General features: G+C 43.8%; 1 protein-coding gene across 1 annotated transcript in view; it reads left to right on the top strand.

Moving 5' to 3' along the window:
* The window catches only part of Hsd17b2 (hydroxysteroid 17-beta dehydrogenase 2), a 74,449-nt gene extending 63,711 nt beyond the window's left edge, over positions 1–10,738 (top strand). Inside the window, exons 4-5 of the mRNA XM_005073194.4 lie at positions 4,302–4,439; positions 10,312–10,738. Of these exons, the coding sequence (XP_005073251.1) occupies positions 4,302–4,439; positions 10,312–10,652 (479 nt within the window). The 3' untranslated portion in view covers positions 10,653–10,738. The remainder of the gene's footprint in view (positions 1–4,301; positions 4,440–10,311) is intronic.
* Positions 10,739–15,354: the final 4,616 nt, after the last annotated feature.

Genomic DNA, 15,354 nt, shown 5'->3' with positions numbered 1-15,354 from the left:
TTTACTGGCTTACAGTTATGGAGATTGAGAAGTCCAAGGTTTTGGCAAGGGCCAGCCTTCTTGCTGTGTTATCTCATGGTGGAAGGGGTGAGGGAGAGGGAAAGGAGAGGAAATGATGCAAGGACATGTGGTGTGTGTATGACAGAGAGAGAGAGAGAGAGAGAGAGAGAGAGAGAGAGAGAGAGAGAGAGAGAGAGAGAGAGAGAGAGAGAGAGAGAGAGGGAGAGAGAGAGGGAAAGAGAGAGGGAGACAGGGAGAGAGAGGGAGAGGGAGGGAGAGGGAGAGAGGGAGAGAGAGGGAGAGGGAGAGAGGGAGGGAGAGAGAGAGAGAGAGAGAGAGAGAGGGAGGGAGAGAGAGGGAGGGAGAGAGGGAGAGAGAGAGGGAGGGAGAGAGGGAGAGAGAGGGAGAGAGAGAGAGAGAGAGAGAGAGAGAGAGAGGAAGGGAGAAGTGTTCACGTATGCAAGTGTATGTAAGGTCAGAAGGACAATCTTGACAACCTTAGGCATTGTCTTGCAGGCATTGTCCTCACCCCTTTTTGTTAAGACAAAGTCTCTCATTGGTTTGGAATCCACTAATTAAGCTGAGTTGACTGACCAGGAAGTCCCAGGACATCATCCTATCTCTGACTCCCCTGGCACTGGGATTGCAAGTGTCTACCACTGTGCTCACCACCCCTACCTCCACATTGGTGCTGGAGATTGAATTCAGGCACACACCTTACTAACTGATCCATCTCCCCAGACCCCACTATTCTTAGTTTATGGGTTAAAAGACAGAGGCATAGGAACATAAATTACTTATTTTCTTAAGAGCAGATGGGCTAATTGACAGCAGGCTTGACCATATCACTTGAAATGAAGAGCCCAAGGGTTTAACTGAGGAAATCTCTGAGTATCAATCACCCACCCTCAAACAGGCTCTGACACAATTGGTTCTCAACCCATGTGCAACTGCAGACCCTGAGGGTGAAACTGAATGTTCTTATTTTCATGATTTCCATGGGTGATGCATGCTGACCATCTAGGAGGCATGTTATCAGGTAGAGGCTAAGATGTGGATGTTGGAACTAATACTTCCTGAGTTCAAACTCTAGCTCTAGCTCTACTAAGATTGCTTTTAAAAATCCAGTTTAAAAAAAGTCAGTTCCTATGGAGACCCAGGAAGAGTGTGATGAAAGTCCATCCTCCATCAAGGGTCTTTCCTACCACAGCAGACCACCAGCTAGGGACTTAAGCCTCCTTTAAAAATGAGTGGTCTTGTGTTAAACGTAGGTATAGGCATGTGTTGTGGTCTCAAGTGCTCTTACTAAAATCTTTAAGTATGGAGAGAGGTAGGAATCTCATAAAATGGTCAGAGCTAAGAAGCTATCCTCCCACAGAGGCATGTCTGTCTGGAAGGAGAAGAGAGACTTTGGCCAGGAAAAGACGTCAGTTGCAAAATACTGGCAAACACTTGCAAAACTCCATGTTTGATTGGTGGTAACTGATTTCCAAAACCAGGGGACACAGGACATAAGCTAAGAGACATAGAAAGACAGGGAACATAGGGAGATAAGACAGGGGACACAAGAGTTCCTCGTGGAAGGTTGTGGGTGTGTCCTGGAGGCTTTGGGAAGAAGAAAAATCAGCATGTAGCCTTCCCTGGATTTTGCCAAGATGTCCACAGGCTGTTGTAGTGCTGTAGTGCTGTGGTTTCCTCTTTCTAAGTTTTGAAGAGTTGAGACGTTGTGGATGTCCACTAGACAGCTTCTATTTAAAGTGTGCAAACTTTAGACATGCTCACATTCCTATGGCACTAACACTACAACCAACCTGCTTAGAAGATTCCCTTTCTAATTCCTTTCTCTTGTTTCTCCTCATCTCCTGAGTTAATCTGCATGGGCAGTCATAACATAATACTACAGACTGAGTGGCTCAAGTGGCAGAAATTTATTTCTTCCAGTTCTGGAGTCTGAAGTCTGAAGTCAAAATGGTAGTAGGGTCAGGGGCCTGTGAGGGCTGTCTTCCAGGTTGCAGACACTACCTTCTCAATGTGTTCTTGTATTACAGACACAGACACACACACACACACACACACACACACACACACACACACACACACACACACACACACGAGAGAGAGAGAGAGAGAGAGAGAGAGAGAGAGAGAGAGAGAGACAGACAGACAGACAGACAGAGAGACAGAGAGTGACAGAGACAGAGAATATAAAAAAAGAAGCTATTAGTGTATTTTTTTAAAGGGACACTGTTCACACCATGAGGGCTCCATATTTATGACTTAATCATGTTCCAAAATCCTTATCTCCAAATATAATCCTATTAAGGTCTAGAGCTTCAGTTGAAGATTTTACTTTCCTTTTTAATTATAAGCCTGCTTGTGTATGTATGTACAGGAGTATGTGAGCACCATGCCACAGTGGCCAAAGAGGGCAGCAGATTCCCTGGAGCTGGGGTTATAGGGGGTTGTGAACTGCCTGACATAGGTGCTGGGAACTGAACTCAGACTCTCTTTAAGAGCACTATGTATTCTTAACTGATGAGCTATGTCTCCAGGTCCGAGGTTCAAAATGTAAATTTTAGGGAACACAATTCAGTTTGTAGATCTTCATCTTGCATGTGACCATTGATCTGTTTCTCTTCCTATAGACTAGTTTTCATTTCACAGAATTTTACATAAATGCAGTCGTAACAAAGAGCACTCACTCAGTTTTGTTTGGCTCTTTCACTTACTATAATTACTTTGCGGCCTCCCTGTAGCTAATGCATACTAAGTTCATGGCTTTTAGTGGCTGAGTTGTGTTCTTCTGTATGGGTGTAGCATTTCAGCCATTCACCAAGTGGATCTTCTTTGGCCAGGGGAATCCTCCTTAATACTAGAGGTCAAGTTCTGGGTCCTGTTTTCTCAGGCATTCCTCAGGCTATGAGACTTGGATGTTTTCATTCCTTCCCAAAGTCATTATTTTCCCACCTAGAATGTACCTGGATCAGGTTCCTAGAACAAATCAAGGGGCCTAAAACTAAAGAAGTTTATTCTTTCATGGTTCTGGAGGCCACAAGTCAAAAATCAAAGACTTAGGCAGGACTGCACCTTCCAAAGCCTCTTCTAAAAGAGAGTTTAACCTCACCTCTGCCATTTCCAGGTGGTTGTAGATGTCCCTGGCTTCTCCCAGAAGACCCCAGAATATCCTTGTGCTACTGTCTTCACATGGCTTCTCCCTCTAGGCCTGTAGTGTCCAGTGCTCTGCTTTCTTACAAAAACACCCGAGTGGGCTTGGGGCCCATTCCATTTCATTCATCCGTTATTTTTGTTGCTATTATTTGTGTGTGTGCACATATGTGTATACATGTTCACATGAGTGTGTGTTTCTGTGTACATGTGCAAGAGGAAGCTGGAGTTTGAGGTCAGGGCTCCTCTTCGATCACTCTCTACCTTATTATTCTTTTTTTTTTAAAGACAGGATCTTTTACTGAACCTGGAGCTCACCAGCTCCACTAGTCTGACTAGCCAATGAGTTCCAGGGACCTGCCTGTCTCAGCTTTTAGTGCTGGAGGTAGACATACACCGCCACACTTGGATTTTAGAAGTGGGCTGTGGATCTGCATTCAGGTTTCCATGCTTGCATGAAGAGCACTTTGCCAACTGAGCTGTCTCCCCAGCTCCTTAAGGCTCATGCTAGTCCAGAATATGCTCACCTAGTGATCGTTACATCTTAATTATACCTTCAGAGTCCTTTATTTCAAACAGTTCACTCGTACTTTCTTGTTTCCTTTGAGTGCCCCTCCTAAGGTTCCCTCCTTGTCTGCGACCTATTCCAGCTTAAGGCTCAATGTACTAAACTCACTGTGATATAGGCAGGGCAATGAACATGTGTTCCATTACAGACGAAGGTATTTCTCATGCTGTTTACAGCAATGCCCCTTAATTCACTATGGCATATGATGCTCCTCGTTGCAACTAGTATTGAATGTAATTAGTTGGATATTGTCAAGGTGGGTTTAAGTGGGAACCACACCCAACCCACCAAAATGATACAGTAGGTGGCTGCTAAAGCTAAAGGCCATGAGTTAGTGATTAGATGCTGTCGATCCCACATCAAACACAGTCCATTTAGAAGTAAATACACCTGCAATGGGAGTGACAGAGAATATGCCCTCACCTGGATTCAGCAGGGCCTTGCGTACCTTTGCCTGACTTGGTCACCACTGACACCAGTTCCTGGTACACATTTGTGTACCTTAAATATTTATTGGATGAATGAATGAAAATGTCAAACCTAATTTTCTCTCCCATTGTTCCCGCAGCTAAGGTTCCAATACAACTGATAGCAGCCTACTGCTCCACAAAGGCAGCTTTGACCATGTTTTCATCAATCATCAGACAAGAGCTTTGCAAATGGGGAGTCAAAGTTGTCACCATCCAACCTGGAGGTTTCAAAACAAGTAGGTACCTGAGCCCAAGAGCTTGGCAATATCCATCTTCAAAGGGACCCTGACATTCCTCTTGGTCAGTTATGACATGCATCAAACCCTACAGGGTTTTCAGAGATGATTATAGATGGACATCGGTCATGAAAACTGACTTTATTCAATAGGAGCTCAGTTCTAAACTGACTGTGTAGATGCGATTTTAGTGTTTTAAATATTTCATTTTTAATTTATTTTTATTTATGTGTGTGCATGTATGTCTGTGTGTACACACACATGTGTGCAGTTGCCTGGGGAGACCAGAAGAGGATGTTGGATCTGCTGGAGCTGAAGCTATAGGCAACTGTGAACCGCCCCATGTGAAAGCTGGGAACTGAACTCTGGCCCTTGGCAGTAGTAGCAAGCACTCTTAAGTGCTGAGCCATCTCTCCAAGCCTGACTTGGATGTTTAAATGGAGCTGAGGGAGTGGGGAGAGCAAGGCTCAGCCAAATCAGACAAAAATAAAAGCACAAAGGCTTGGTCAGTGTGGAGGAGTTGATGTTAGGACTCCCCCACCCCACCTTTCACAGTAGCCGGAGACAGGCTTGATCCTTCTGGAGGATTCCTCAAAGGAGCAAGCTCCCGGGGCCTCTGGTTGCAGAGGATACATATTCATAAACTTGAACAACTTTTTGAGTAAATGCTCCGATTAAGAGATATCAAGAGCCACCAGGGGTGTGTTTGCTAGGACAATAGTGAGTTCTCCTGGCAGTGGTGAGCCTTCTTAAGAAGGTATTTTGGGAGGGCTCATGTCTTTCTAAAATAGGGCCTGATATTGCTAATGTTGGGCTAGAGTATGGCCATTCTCTTAGTGCAGGAGTTTAGAGAGAGCTACTAAGGTGGGCTTCATCTAACTTTGAGAGGCAAATGTCTTTTTCAGATGAGTCCTTTCTGGGCTTGCTTCCCGGAAGTGGATGAGAGGGTTTAGAAGCCTTACCAGCAGAGGCCATACTGAGTACAAACCTAGCTCACCTGATGCCCATTCGGAACATGAACTTCCCTATGTCCCCTTCCTCCATGCCCAAGACTTATTTGCTCTGTGAGACCACAGCTCAGAAGTGACCCCAATGGACTCTCACTGATTTTCCTGACCCACCTAAACCCCACTTCCAATATGATGTCCGTCAGCTTCTTGCTATGTTTGCTCATTTAGACTTGGAGAACCAACTGAACGGATGCACTGGGTAACATTAGGACCCCTTTCCTCCCCACAGCATGACTTTCTTCTCCTTTAGAGAACAGGACCACCTCCTTCCATCCTGGGAGATGCTATCCTTGCCCATCCCCTTCTTGAATTTCTGAACTCTGGTCAGAGACAGAAGGTTCATCTCTTTTTTTCCTGGACCATAAAGCATTTGATTGGTCATGTTAGTGAAGGTGTGAGAAGAAAGTCTAATAAAGATCACAAACTGGAAGGTATTGCTAAGCACAGAAGAATAAACCCTAAAGGTGTCGATGTCAGGCCAAATGCGCAAGGTACATTCTATAAAGGAAAACTAACCCTTTGGCTGGAAGCACTGGACAGATGGGAACCTCACCGGGCTGTGGAGGTGACTCGGGAGCCATTAAGAACATAAAAAGGAACATTAGCCATATATGCTGAGAAGGGAGATAAGTAACAAATGGAGAGAAGATGGCATCTGTGGATGGGTTTGTAGTCCAAACGCCCCAGCAGGAAGGAGAATTGGAGGAAGTTGATAGAGAAGACTAGCGGCTCACATCTAGACTGGAATGGAAGGGGAAGAAGGCTGTTCTAGAGAGGGGAAAGCCAGCTTCGAGCTGGTGGACCAAGGAAATGCCACACTGCACTTACATTTTTGTACCTTGCTTTATTTTTATTTTTTTGTGCATGTGTGTATCTGTGTATGCCCACATGCTATGGCATGTGCATGGAGATCAGAGGCAACTTTTGGGTATTGATTCTTCTCCTCCCACCACATGATTCCTGGAAATCAAACTCAGGCTGTGTCAGACTTGGTGCCAAGTGTCATTACCTACTGAGCCACCTTGCTGTCCATGAACTGAACTTTGATACCTGGCAGCAGGATTGGGGGTTAACTTAGGCCTATGAGCCAAAGGAAAATTCCAGCATATCACATAAGGCTCCCTTTGGAAAGGGAGCAAGCTGGTGTTGAGTTACACTTTAAGGGACTCGGGGAAGTCTTGCTGCTGCTGACACTTCTGGGGACCTGCTCTTAGCTGGCACAGCACCACCTGCTCCCATACAAGCTTGGGGTAGTCGATCTTACTGTTTCCATGAAGAACTATATCATAGACACTGGGAAAGGTATGACACCATTTAACAACTTAACACAAGCACTCATGTACTAAGATCGACAATGAAACCAGCACCCAGAAACCCCTTTATAACCCTTTCCATCCAACCTTCTCCCTCTTCCAAAAGATACCCACATCTTCTCATCTTATAATGGGTGGTGGTGGTACCCACCTTTAACCCCAGCAATAGGGAGGCAGAGGAAGGTGGGTCTCCATGAGTTGGAGGTCAGCCTGGAGTGAGTTCCAGGACACCTAGAATGGTTACATAGAGAGACTCTGTATCGAAAAACCAAAACCAACTCCCCCAAAGCTTTAAAATGAAATTATTATAGTGGGAACCTCTTTTAGTTCTTTGTTGTAATACAGGGCAGACTTAATTGATGTTCTCCAAGTGAGGGTGCCCCAAGGCAAAGTGGGTAACATGTCCCAGTGCAGGCTCCTGGTACGACATGATGAGGACAGATTTCTAGTGCCTTTATCTGGGACTGTCTTTCATATGAGGCTATCTCTGTAGCTGATCCTTTATGAGCTCCCTAAAGGCAGGGAGCCAGCAAACAGAGGGTAGGCTAGAGAACAATGTCCTGTGTTTTCATTTAACTGAAGGTGGAAGCAAAAAAGTAACTTAGAAAGAAATAGGCACCAAGCTTCTAAACTCAGACAAGGACACAGATCAAATTTTTCCCCAGTGCCCTACAATAAAAATAGCCAAGGCATTTCATGCCTAGCACACATTAAACATGCTAGTTTCCTGCACTGTTTCACTCAGTTCTTCTCTATAAAAGAGGCAACAGAATATTTCCATATTTTTCTTGTAGTGAGAAAAATCAATGTTCACGTTAAGGACTTTCTAGTCACAGAGCTGACACAAAGCAAAGATGGGATTTTGATTCAGTTAGATTGACAGGTTACGCATGGCTCCAAAGTGCCAGGGGAAGGATGGGTTATGTGTGCCTAAAGTAATAGATGGTGGTTGACAAAAGGCTGGTGGCTTTGTCACTGGCAGTGGGGGGCTTGGGAGCTCTAGACAGTGTGTTCTCAAATGTGCTTAGTTTATAAATAAGTGGAAGAGATGAATCTGTCAGTAAAGTCACTTGACACCAAGCCTGAGGACCTGAGTTCAAACCCTCGGACTCACATGGTGGAAAAAGAGATAAGCATTTTGGATTTTGGGACAAGGGCATCCCACCCCCCTACACAACATTCATATAGGCAGATACATAACTTTTATAAGTCAAATGAAGTGGAGAGAGACAGAGAAAATCCATAGCTGTTGAGATTAGGGGTTAGAGAGAGGTGGCAGAAGGGACACACCATGCAAGCAAGAATGTTTTGCAAGGCTAAACCTCCAAATCAATTGTTGGGTCATTATTTCTCCACCTTCAGGGCTATGCCTTCATGAAGAGAAATAGGCCACTGGATGTTCTCTTATATTCCACCATCGTCTCTGGACTTTGGGGGTTCAACACTCATACAGCAGCAAATGAAGGTGCATCCCACAGCCAGCCAATCAGCCATTGCATATACACAGGACAGACTGTAGAGACCATGGTGTGTTTTCAAGCAGTAATTTGGTGGTAGTTACTAAAATTTTAAACATCCTCATGATTTTTCAACTATTGTCTGTACTTTGGAGGACCCTACCCTGCAAAAACAAAGCCCACATATAGCAGGGTATGTGCTGTGAGTCTGTGGACTGCAGCGTTGCAGCAGCAAACCCTAGTAGAGGCTGCCTGGCAATGCTGTGATGGGAAAGTGGCTGACTGAAAGTTGTTCTACACAAGGTCTATTGCTCTGCTCCAAATCACAGCTCAAATCTATAGCCTTTGACCAGGAAAGCACAGAATACAAGCTTTCTTGTTCCTTCTTGATACAGAAAGATGCAGTTTTCTATGTGCACAGCACATGAACAAGGAGGAGTTGTAGAAGGGCACACAACCATTAGTTTCATCAAAGGAGACTGATTTTAAAGATGCTCACATCTCCTTGCTACTCACTTACAAAACAAGCAGATGCTATGCTTTAAAGCAAATATATTTTATTTAATTACATATAATAAGCAGACATTGTCTATGCATTAAAATACATTTATATTGAATCATGTCATTTATATCATAAAATTTAAACATATATTGAAATTATATTAAAACATATTTAATGTTTAAAACTAATTACAGAAGATATTTTACATACAGAAGCTGCATACTAAATTTTAAATTGAGAAGTAGGTACTATTTGAGTATTTAATAACTTATATATGCATGCTGTGTGTAGGATGTATTTACATATTTATGCATATGGAATAGATAATATATTAGATGTTATATGGTAGACATTTTGTTTTGCACATATAACTGCTATCAAAAGACATATGCTAAAATGCTTGAGACAACCATAAGAGCTGGAAACAGAAAAACAAAACAGCTCCATTGTACTATATCAGGTCCACAAGTTTTGACAATATTTATGCAGTAGAAAGCTACACAATAAAGAGAATGGGCATATCACATGTGGATGCATCTCACACACACACACACACACACACACACACACACACATACAAAATGCTGAGTATAAAGGCTGGTACCAAAGAGGAGATGTTCAAAGCAGGCAGCAGAATGAGCCTACTCTGATAGCAAGGACAGTGGCCCCTTGAGAAGGGGCTAAGAACAGAACTCGGGGTGAGTGCTGTTCTGGTTTTGGACTGGTTGCTCATTACTTAGGTGATTTTAACCATCCATCTTTACCCATATTTAAGCTTACAGGATTTATTTTAGTTTATGTGTACCTGTGTGTGCCTGAGTGTTTGTATGTGCATCCTTGTATGTAGGTGCCTATGGAGGTCAGAAGAGGGTGTTGGATGCCCTGAGGATAGAGTTATAAGCAGTATAGGCAGTTGTGTGTCACCTGGTGTGGGTGCTGGGAACCAAACCAGGGTCATCTACAAAAACAGCAAGTACTCTTAGTCATGGAGTCATTTCTCCGGCCACATGTGTAGATTTAAAAATGATAATCCACAATGTTATGATGCACACATTGTATAAGGAATGTTCCCTGTGTACTCCTCTGGAGAACACTTTTTCTTCCACTCTCAGCAGTCCTTAGTTGCCTGTAGTTCTTTGCATAGAGATGAGGACCAGTAGGCTTTTCCCATTCACTCTGGCATGTCTAAATGGCCAGCCCTGAAAACACACACATGAGTAGCATTATACAGACCCATGAGGTTATATTTAGAAATAATATGCATACATACACTCACCCCACCCCCATATATATATATATATATATATATATATATATATATGCCGGTAACAATGATTAATGTAAAAGGGGGCTATAAATTTGAAACAGAGCAATCAAGAGTATATGGGAGAACTTATAGGAAGTAGAGGTATATGAGAGGAAAAGGAAGAGAGAAAGGATGTAATTATAATCTCAAAAATAAAAGAAACTGACTTTTAAATAGCATTGAGAAGCACCATCTTTCTCAGCAGAGGCTAGTCCATAAACCCTGCCTCCCATTTCATTCTGGCCTTCCCAGGATCTGAGACTTCCTTACTTCTTGTGTTCCAGACCTTACAGGCACACCTGACACATGGAATAAGATGGAGAAGGAAATCCTAGAACACCTTTCCCAGGAGACACATGATGACTATGGCCAGGAATACATTTATGCACAGAAGAACTTTCTCCAGATAATGAAAGACAAGTCCTTCTCAGACATCACTCCTGTGATTGGGGACATCCAGCATGCCATTTCTGCCAGGAACCCCTCTTCCTTTTATTTCCCAGGAAGACTGACTTACCTGTGGATCTGCTTCATCTCCTATTTGCCGACCAGCTTAGTGGACTATATTTTGCAAAAATGTTTTGCTCCAAAACACATGCCAAGAGCTCTAATGACATCCCGTTAGAAGAACAAGTCCCCAATGGGGGTAGAAAATGTCACATTCTTTGGATGAAAGGGAAACCACTAATTAAACTCATTTCTGACTTCAAATTCTCATTTTGAAATGTGTTGATTCTTTTTGACGTAGTGGCAAGAGGACTGGCGAGTAGCAGGCAGCACCATGGAGAGTGCTGCTGAGCCCTCCTTCCCCCAGATACCTAGCAGATCAGGCTTTCCTCCCAGGCGCTGGGCATGTAGTTCTAGACAATGTCAGGACAGTAACTGTAATGATAAACTCAGGAAGTTTCCCTTTCCCATACTGAATTCTATTAAGTATGCACTAGTGTATGTCTCAACAAATCAATGGGTTCTACCCAAATAGATCATTACTTCTTTTTCAAAGATGCTAACAACTACCTGAGTCCTTAGCAAATATAAGTTTTCTGGTACTGGCTAGTTTGGGCATAATGCTGATGGCTGTTGATTAGGGTGGTGGCTACTTAAAGTTGGGGTTGCTGTGGCAGATTATTTTCACGTCGAGATGGGTCTCATGTATTCCATGCTGGGCTCAGAAATCACTGTATAGCCAAGAAGCTAAGCATGGCTTCAAACTCCTGATCTTCCTGCCTCTGCCTTGCACATTCAGTCACCATGAGCTGCTTGAAAGTGGGGGGGGGGAAGACAGAGACGGTGTGTGCCCGTGTGTGTGTGTGTGTGTGTGTGTGTGTGTGAGAGAGAGAGAGAGAGAGAGAGAGGAGACACAGAGTCAGTGTGTGTGTGTGTGTGTGTGAGAGAGAGAGAGAGAGGAGACACAGAGTCAGTGTGTGTGTGTGTGTGTGTGTGTGTGTGTGTGTGAGAGAGAGAGAGAGAGAGAGAGAGAGGAGACACAGAGTCAGTGTGTGTGTGTGTGTGTGTGTGAGAGAGAGAGAGAGAGAGAGAGAGGAGACACAGAGTCAGTGTGTGTGTGTGTGTGTGTGTGTGTGTGTGTGTGTGTGTGTGTGTGTACAGGTTCATGGGGGCCAGAAGAAGACATCCAGTGTCTTGCTGTATCACTCTCCACCTTATTCCCTTGAGACAAGGTCTCTTACTGAACCTGGAGCTTGAGGTCACAGCCAGCTTTTTATGTGGATGCCAGGACCTGAACTCATGTCCTCACACTTGTGCAGCAAATACTGTTACCCACTTCAGCTTCTGCCATCTAAAAGAATAAAACAGAGCATTTGTGCCATCACTCACTTCTGCTTTCCATGGCAGAGTTCTCTGCAACATGTGTTGCTCTTAAACAGCATTTTACTCATTGGAAAACTACTTTCCAAACTGGAGTCTATCCTGCCCATCTGTGTCAGTTTCACTAGGTTCACAGCATCCTTATTAGGAGAATGTGCTGTCTTAGAAGCTGCTTCCTTTGGTTATCCATAGGGGGAAACCATTCATACCAGGTGTGAATGCTTACCATCCAAAGGCAGTGACTTGGTGGGGTCTTCAGGCTCCTCTTCTAATCAAGCCTTCTTGCTATCCTGCTGTGCCTTCAGTAACTTCCTCCAGGGACTCTCAACCACTTCAATCATCAACAAGGCTTGGAATCAACTTCCATAGCTCCTCTTAATGCTTCCTTGACCTCTTCCCTTGAATTGCAAATGTTCTTGAGGAGATCTAGAAAGGTGAGTACTTTCCAGAAAGCTCCAGAGAAGCACCATTAATAGCAATTGTAGTCTCATGAAATGTATTTTTAGTTTGAGCAAATCTTGTGATGTTACCCAGGCTGTTTTTCAACTCCAAGGCTCAAGTGATTCTCTTGCCTTAGACTCCTGAGTAGCTGAGGCTATGGGCAGCAACCCTTGTGTCGTCTCTTAAAATGTATTCATTAAATGATGGGTCCCACACCAAAAATACTCTTTGATCCAGGAATTACAGGATGAATAGCATATTGGCATTTAAACAACCTAATCTCATTGCATAACTTTATGGGCCTCTACAGTGACAAGGCACAAACCAGTGAGCAGTAACATTGTGAAAGATATCTCTTTTTTCTCAATATAAGTTTTTATTTAAATTAGAAAAATGCATGCTTCACATGTCAATCCCAGCTCCCTCTCCTACCCCTCCTCCCTTGTCCCTCCACCAGTCCCCCCCCATCCCCTGGCCCAATCCCCACATCATTCCCCAGAGAGGGTGAGGCCCTCCTTGGGGGGATCTCCAGAATCTGTCATTTTATCCAGGGTAGGAACTAGGCCCTTCCCCATGTGTCCAGGCTGAGAGAGTATCCCTCCATGTGGAATGGGATCCCAAAGTTCATTCATACGCCATGGTGAACACTGATCTACTACCCAAGGCCCCAGAGATTTCTGAGGCCTCCTCACTGACACGGAATTCATGTGCATCAGCCATTAGTCTGGGGTTCAAGAGCTCCCCCTTGTTTGGTCAGCTGTCTTTGTAGGTTTCGCCAGCATGGTCTTGACCCCTTTGCTCATTACTCCTCCATCTCTGTCACTGGGTTCCAGGAGTTCAGTTCAGTGTTTAGCTATGGGTATTTGTCTCTGCTTCCATCAGTCACTGGATGAAGGTTCTAGGATGGCATATAAGGCAGTCATCAGGGAGGAGCTATTAATGTAGTCTCTCTGCTATTGCTTATTTTGCCAGTTGGTGTTATCCTTGTAGATCTCAGGAAATCTCACTAGTGTCAGCTCTCTCCTCAAACCTATAATGACTCCATCTATTATGGTATCTCTCATCCTCCTCTCCTCTATTCTTACCCCAACTCAACCTTCCTGCTCCCCCATGTCTTCTTCTCCCCTCCTCTTATCCCCCTCTCTTTTTCCTCATTCCCTCTCACCCCCCCCCATGTTCCCAATCTGCTTAGGAGAGCTTGCCTCATTCCACTTCTCTGGGGTATCATGCATATCTCTTGGGAACCTCCCTATTTCCCAGACTCACTGGCACTGGGATTGTAGACTGACATTCCCCTGATCCATGTCTAAAATCCATACATGAGTGAGTACATACCATGTTTGCCTTTTTGTAACTGGGTTACCTCACTCAGGATGGTTTCTTCTAGTGCCGTCCATTTGCCTGCAAACTTCAAGATTCCACTGTTTTTTTTTTCCCACTGAGTAGTACTCCATTGTGTAAATGTACCACATTTTCTCAATCCACTCTCCAGTTGTGGGGCATCTAAGTTGCTTCCAGGATCTAGCTATTACAAATAATGCTGCTATGAACATAGTGGAACAGACATCCTTCTTATATGAATAGGCATCTTTTGGGTACATGCCTAAGAGTGGAATTGCTGGGTCTTGTGGTAGACTGATTACCATTTTCCTGAGGAATTTCCATACTGATTTCCAAAGTGGCTGTACAAGTTTGTACTCCCACCAGCAACGGATGAGTGTTACCCTTTCTCCACATCCTCTCCAGCATAAGCTGTCATTGGTGTTTTTGATTTTAGCCATTCTGATAGGAGTAAGATGGTATCTCAGGGTTGTTTTGATTTGCATTTCCCTAATAGCTAAGGATGTTGAGCACTTTTTGAAGTGTCTCTCAGCCATTTTATACTTCTCTATTAAGAATTCTCTATTTAGTTCAGACCCCCACTTTTTAATTGGATCCTTTGGTGTTTTGGAGACATGCTTCTTGAGTTCTCTGTAAATTTTGGAGATCAGCCCTCTGTAAGATGTGGGGTTAGTGAATATCTTTTCCCAATATATGGGTTGCCTTTTTGTCTTGCTGACTGTGTCCTTTGCCTTACAGAAGCTACTCAGTTTCAGGAGGTCATATTTATTAATTGTTGATATCACTGTCTGTGCTACTGGTGTTATGTTCAGGAAGCAGTCTCCTGTACCAATTCAAGGGTGCCTCCCACTTTCTCTTCTAACAAATTCAGTGTGGCTGGGTTTATGTGGAGGTCTTTGATCCATTTGGACTGAAGTTTTGTGCATGGCAATACACATGAATCTATCTGCAGTCTTCTACCTACCAATATCCAGTTATGCCAGCACCATTTGTTGAAGATGCTATCTTTTCCCCATTTTATAATTTTAGCTTCTTTGTCAAAAACCAGGTGTTCATAGGTTTGTGGATTAATCTCAGGGTGTTCAATTCGATTCCATTGGTTCACCTATCTATTTTTGTGCCAATACCAAGCTGTTTTCAGGACTTCAGCTCTATATTAGAGCTTGAAGTCAGGAATGGTGATGCTTCCAGACGTTGCTTTGTTGAGCAGGGTTGTCTTGGTTATCCTGGGTTTTTTGTTTTTCCATATAAAATTGAGAATTGTTCTTTCAAGGTCTGTGAAGAATTGTGCTGGGATTTTGATGGGGATTTCATTGAGTCTGTAGATTACTTTTGGCAGGATTGCCATTTTTACTACATTGATCCTACCTATCCAAGAGCATGGGGGATCTTTCCATTTTCTGGTGTCTTCTTTAATTTCTGTGAAAATCTTTTATTTCCTCTGCTGGCACATCAACAGAGCAGCATGGTGTGGACCAAATGTGTCTGCTGAAAATTCTGGTGTGGAAATCCAAACCTTCAAGGTAAAGAGGAGGGGATGGGACACTTTGGAAGATGAGGTATGGGGAGCAGAGTCCTGGTGCTCTAAAGAAAAGAGGTCTCCCCACTCTCTGCCATGTTAAGGTAAGGGACAGACAAGCACCTACAGATCAGGAAGCAGGGCCTGGCAACTTGGCTTTGAACTTTCCAGCCTCCAGGACTTTGAGAAATAAACTATT

This window comes from Mesocricetus auratus, unplaced genomic scaffold, assembly GCF_017639785.1.
Source record: "Mesocricetus auratus isolate SY011 unplaced genomic scaffold, BCM_Maur_2.0 Super-Scaffold_6723, whole genome shotgun sequence".
Taxonomy (NCBI): domain Eukaryota; kingdom Metazoa; phylum Chordata; class Mammalia; order Rodentia; family Cricetidae; genus Mesocricetus; species Mesocricetus auratus.
The sequence above is the reverse complement of the archived record's forward strand: the minus strand, read 5'-3'. Positions and strand labels throughout refer to the sequence as shown.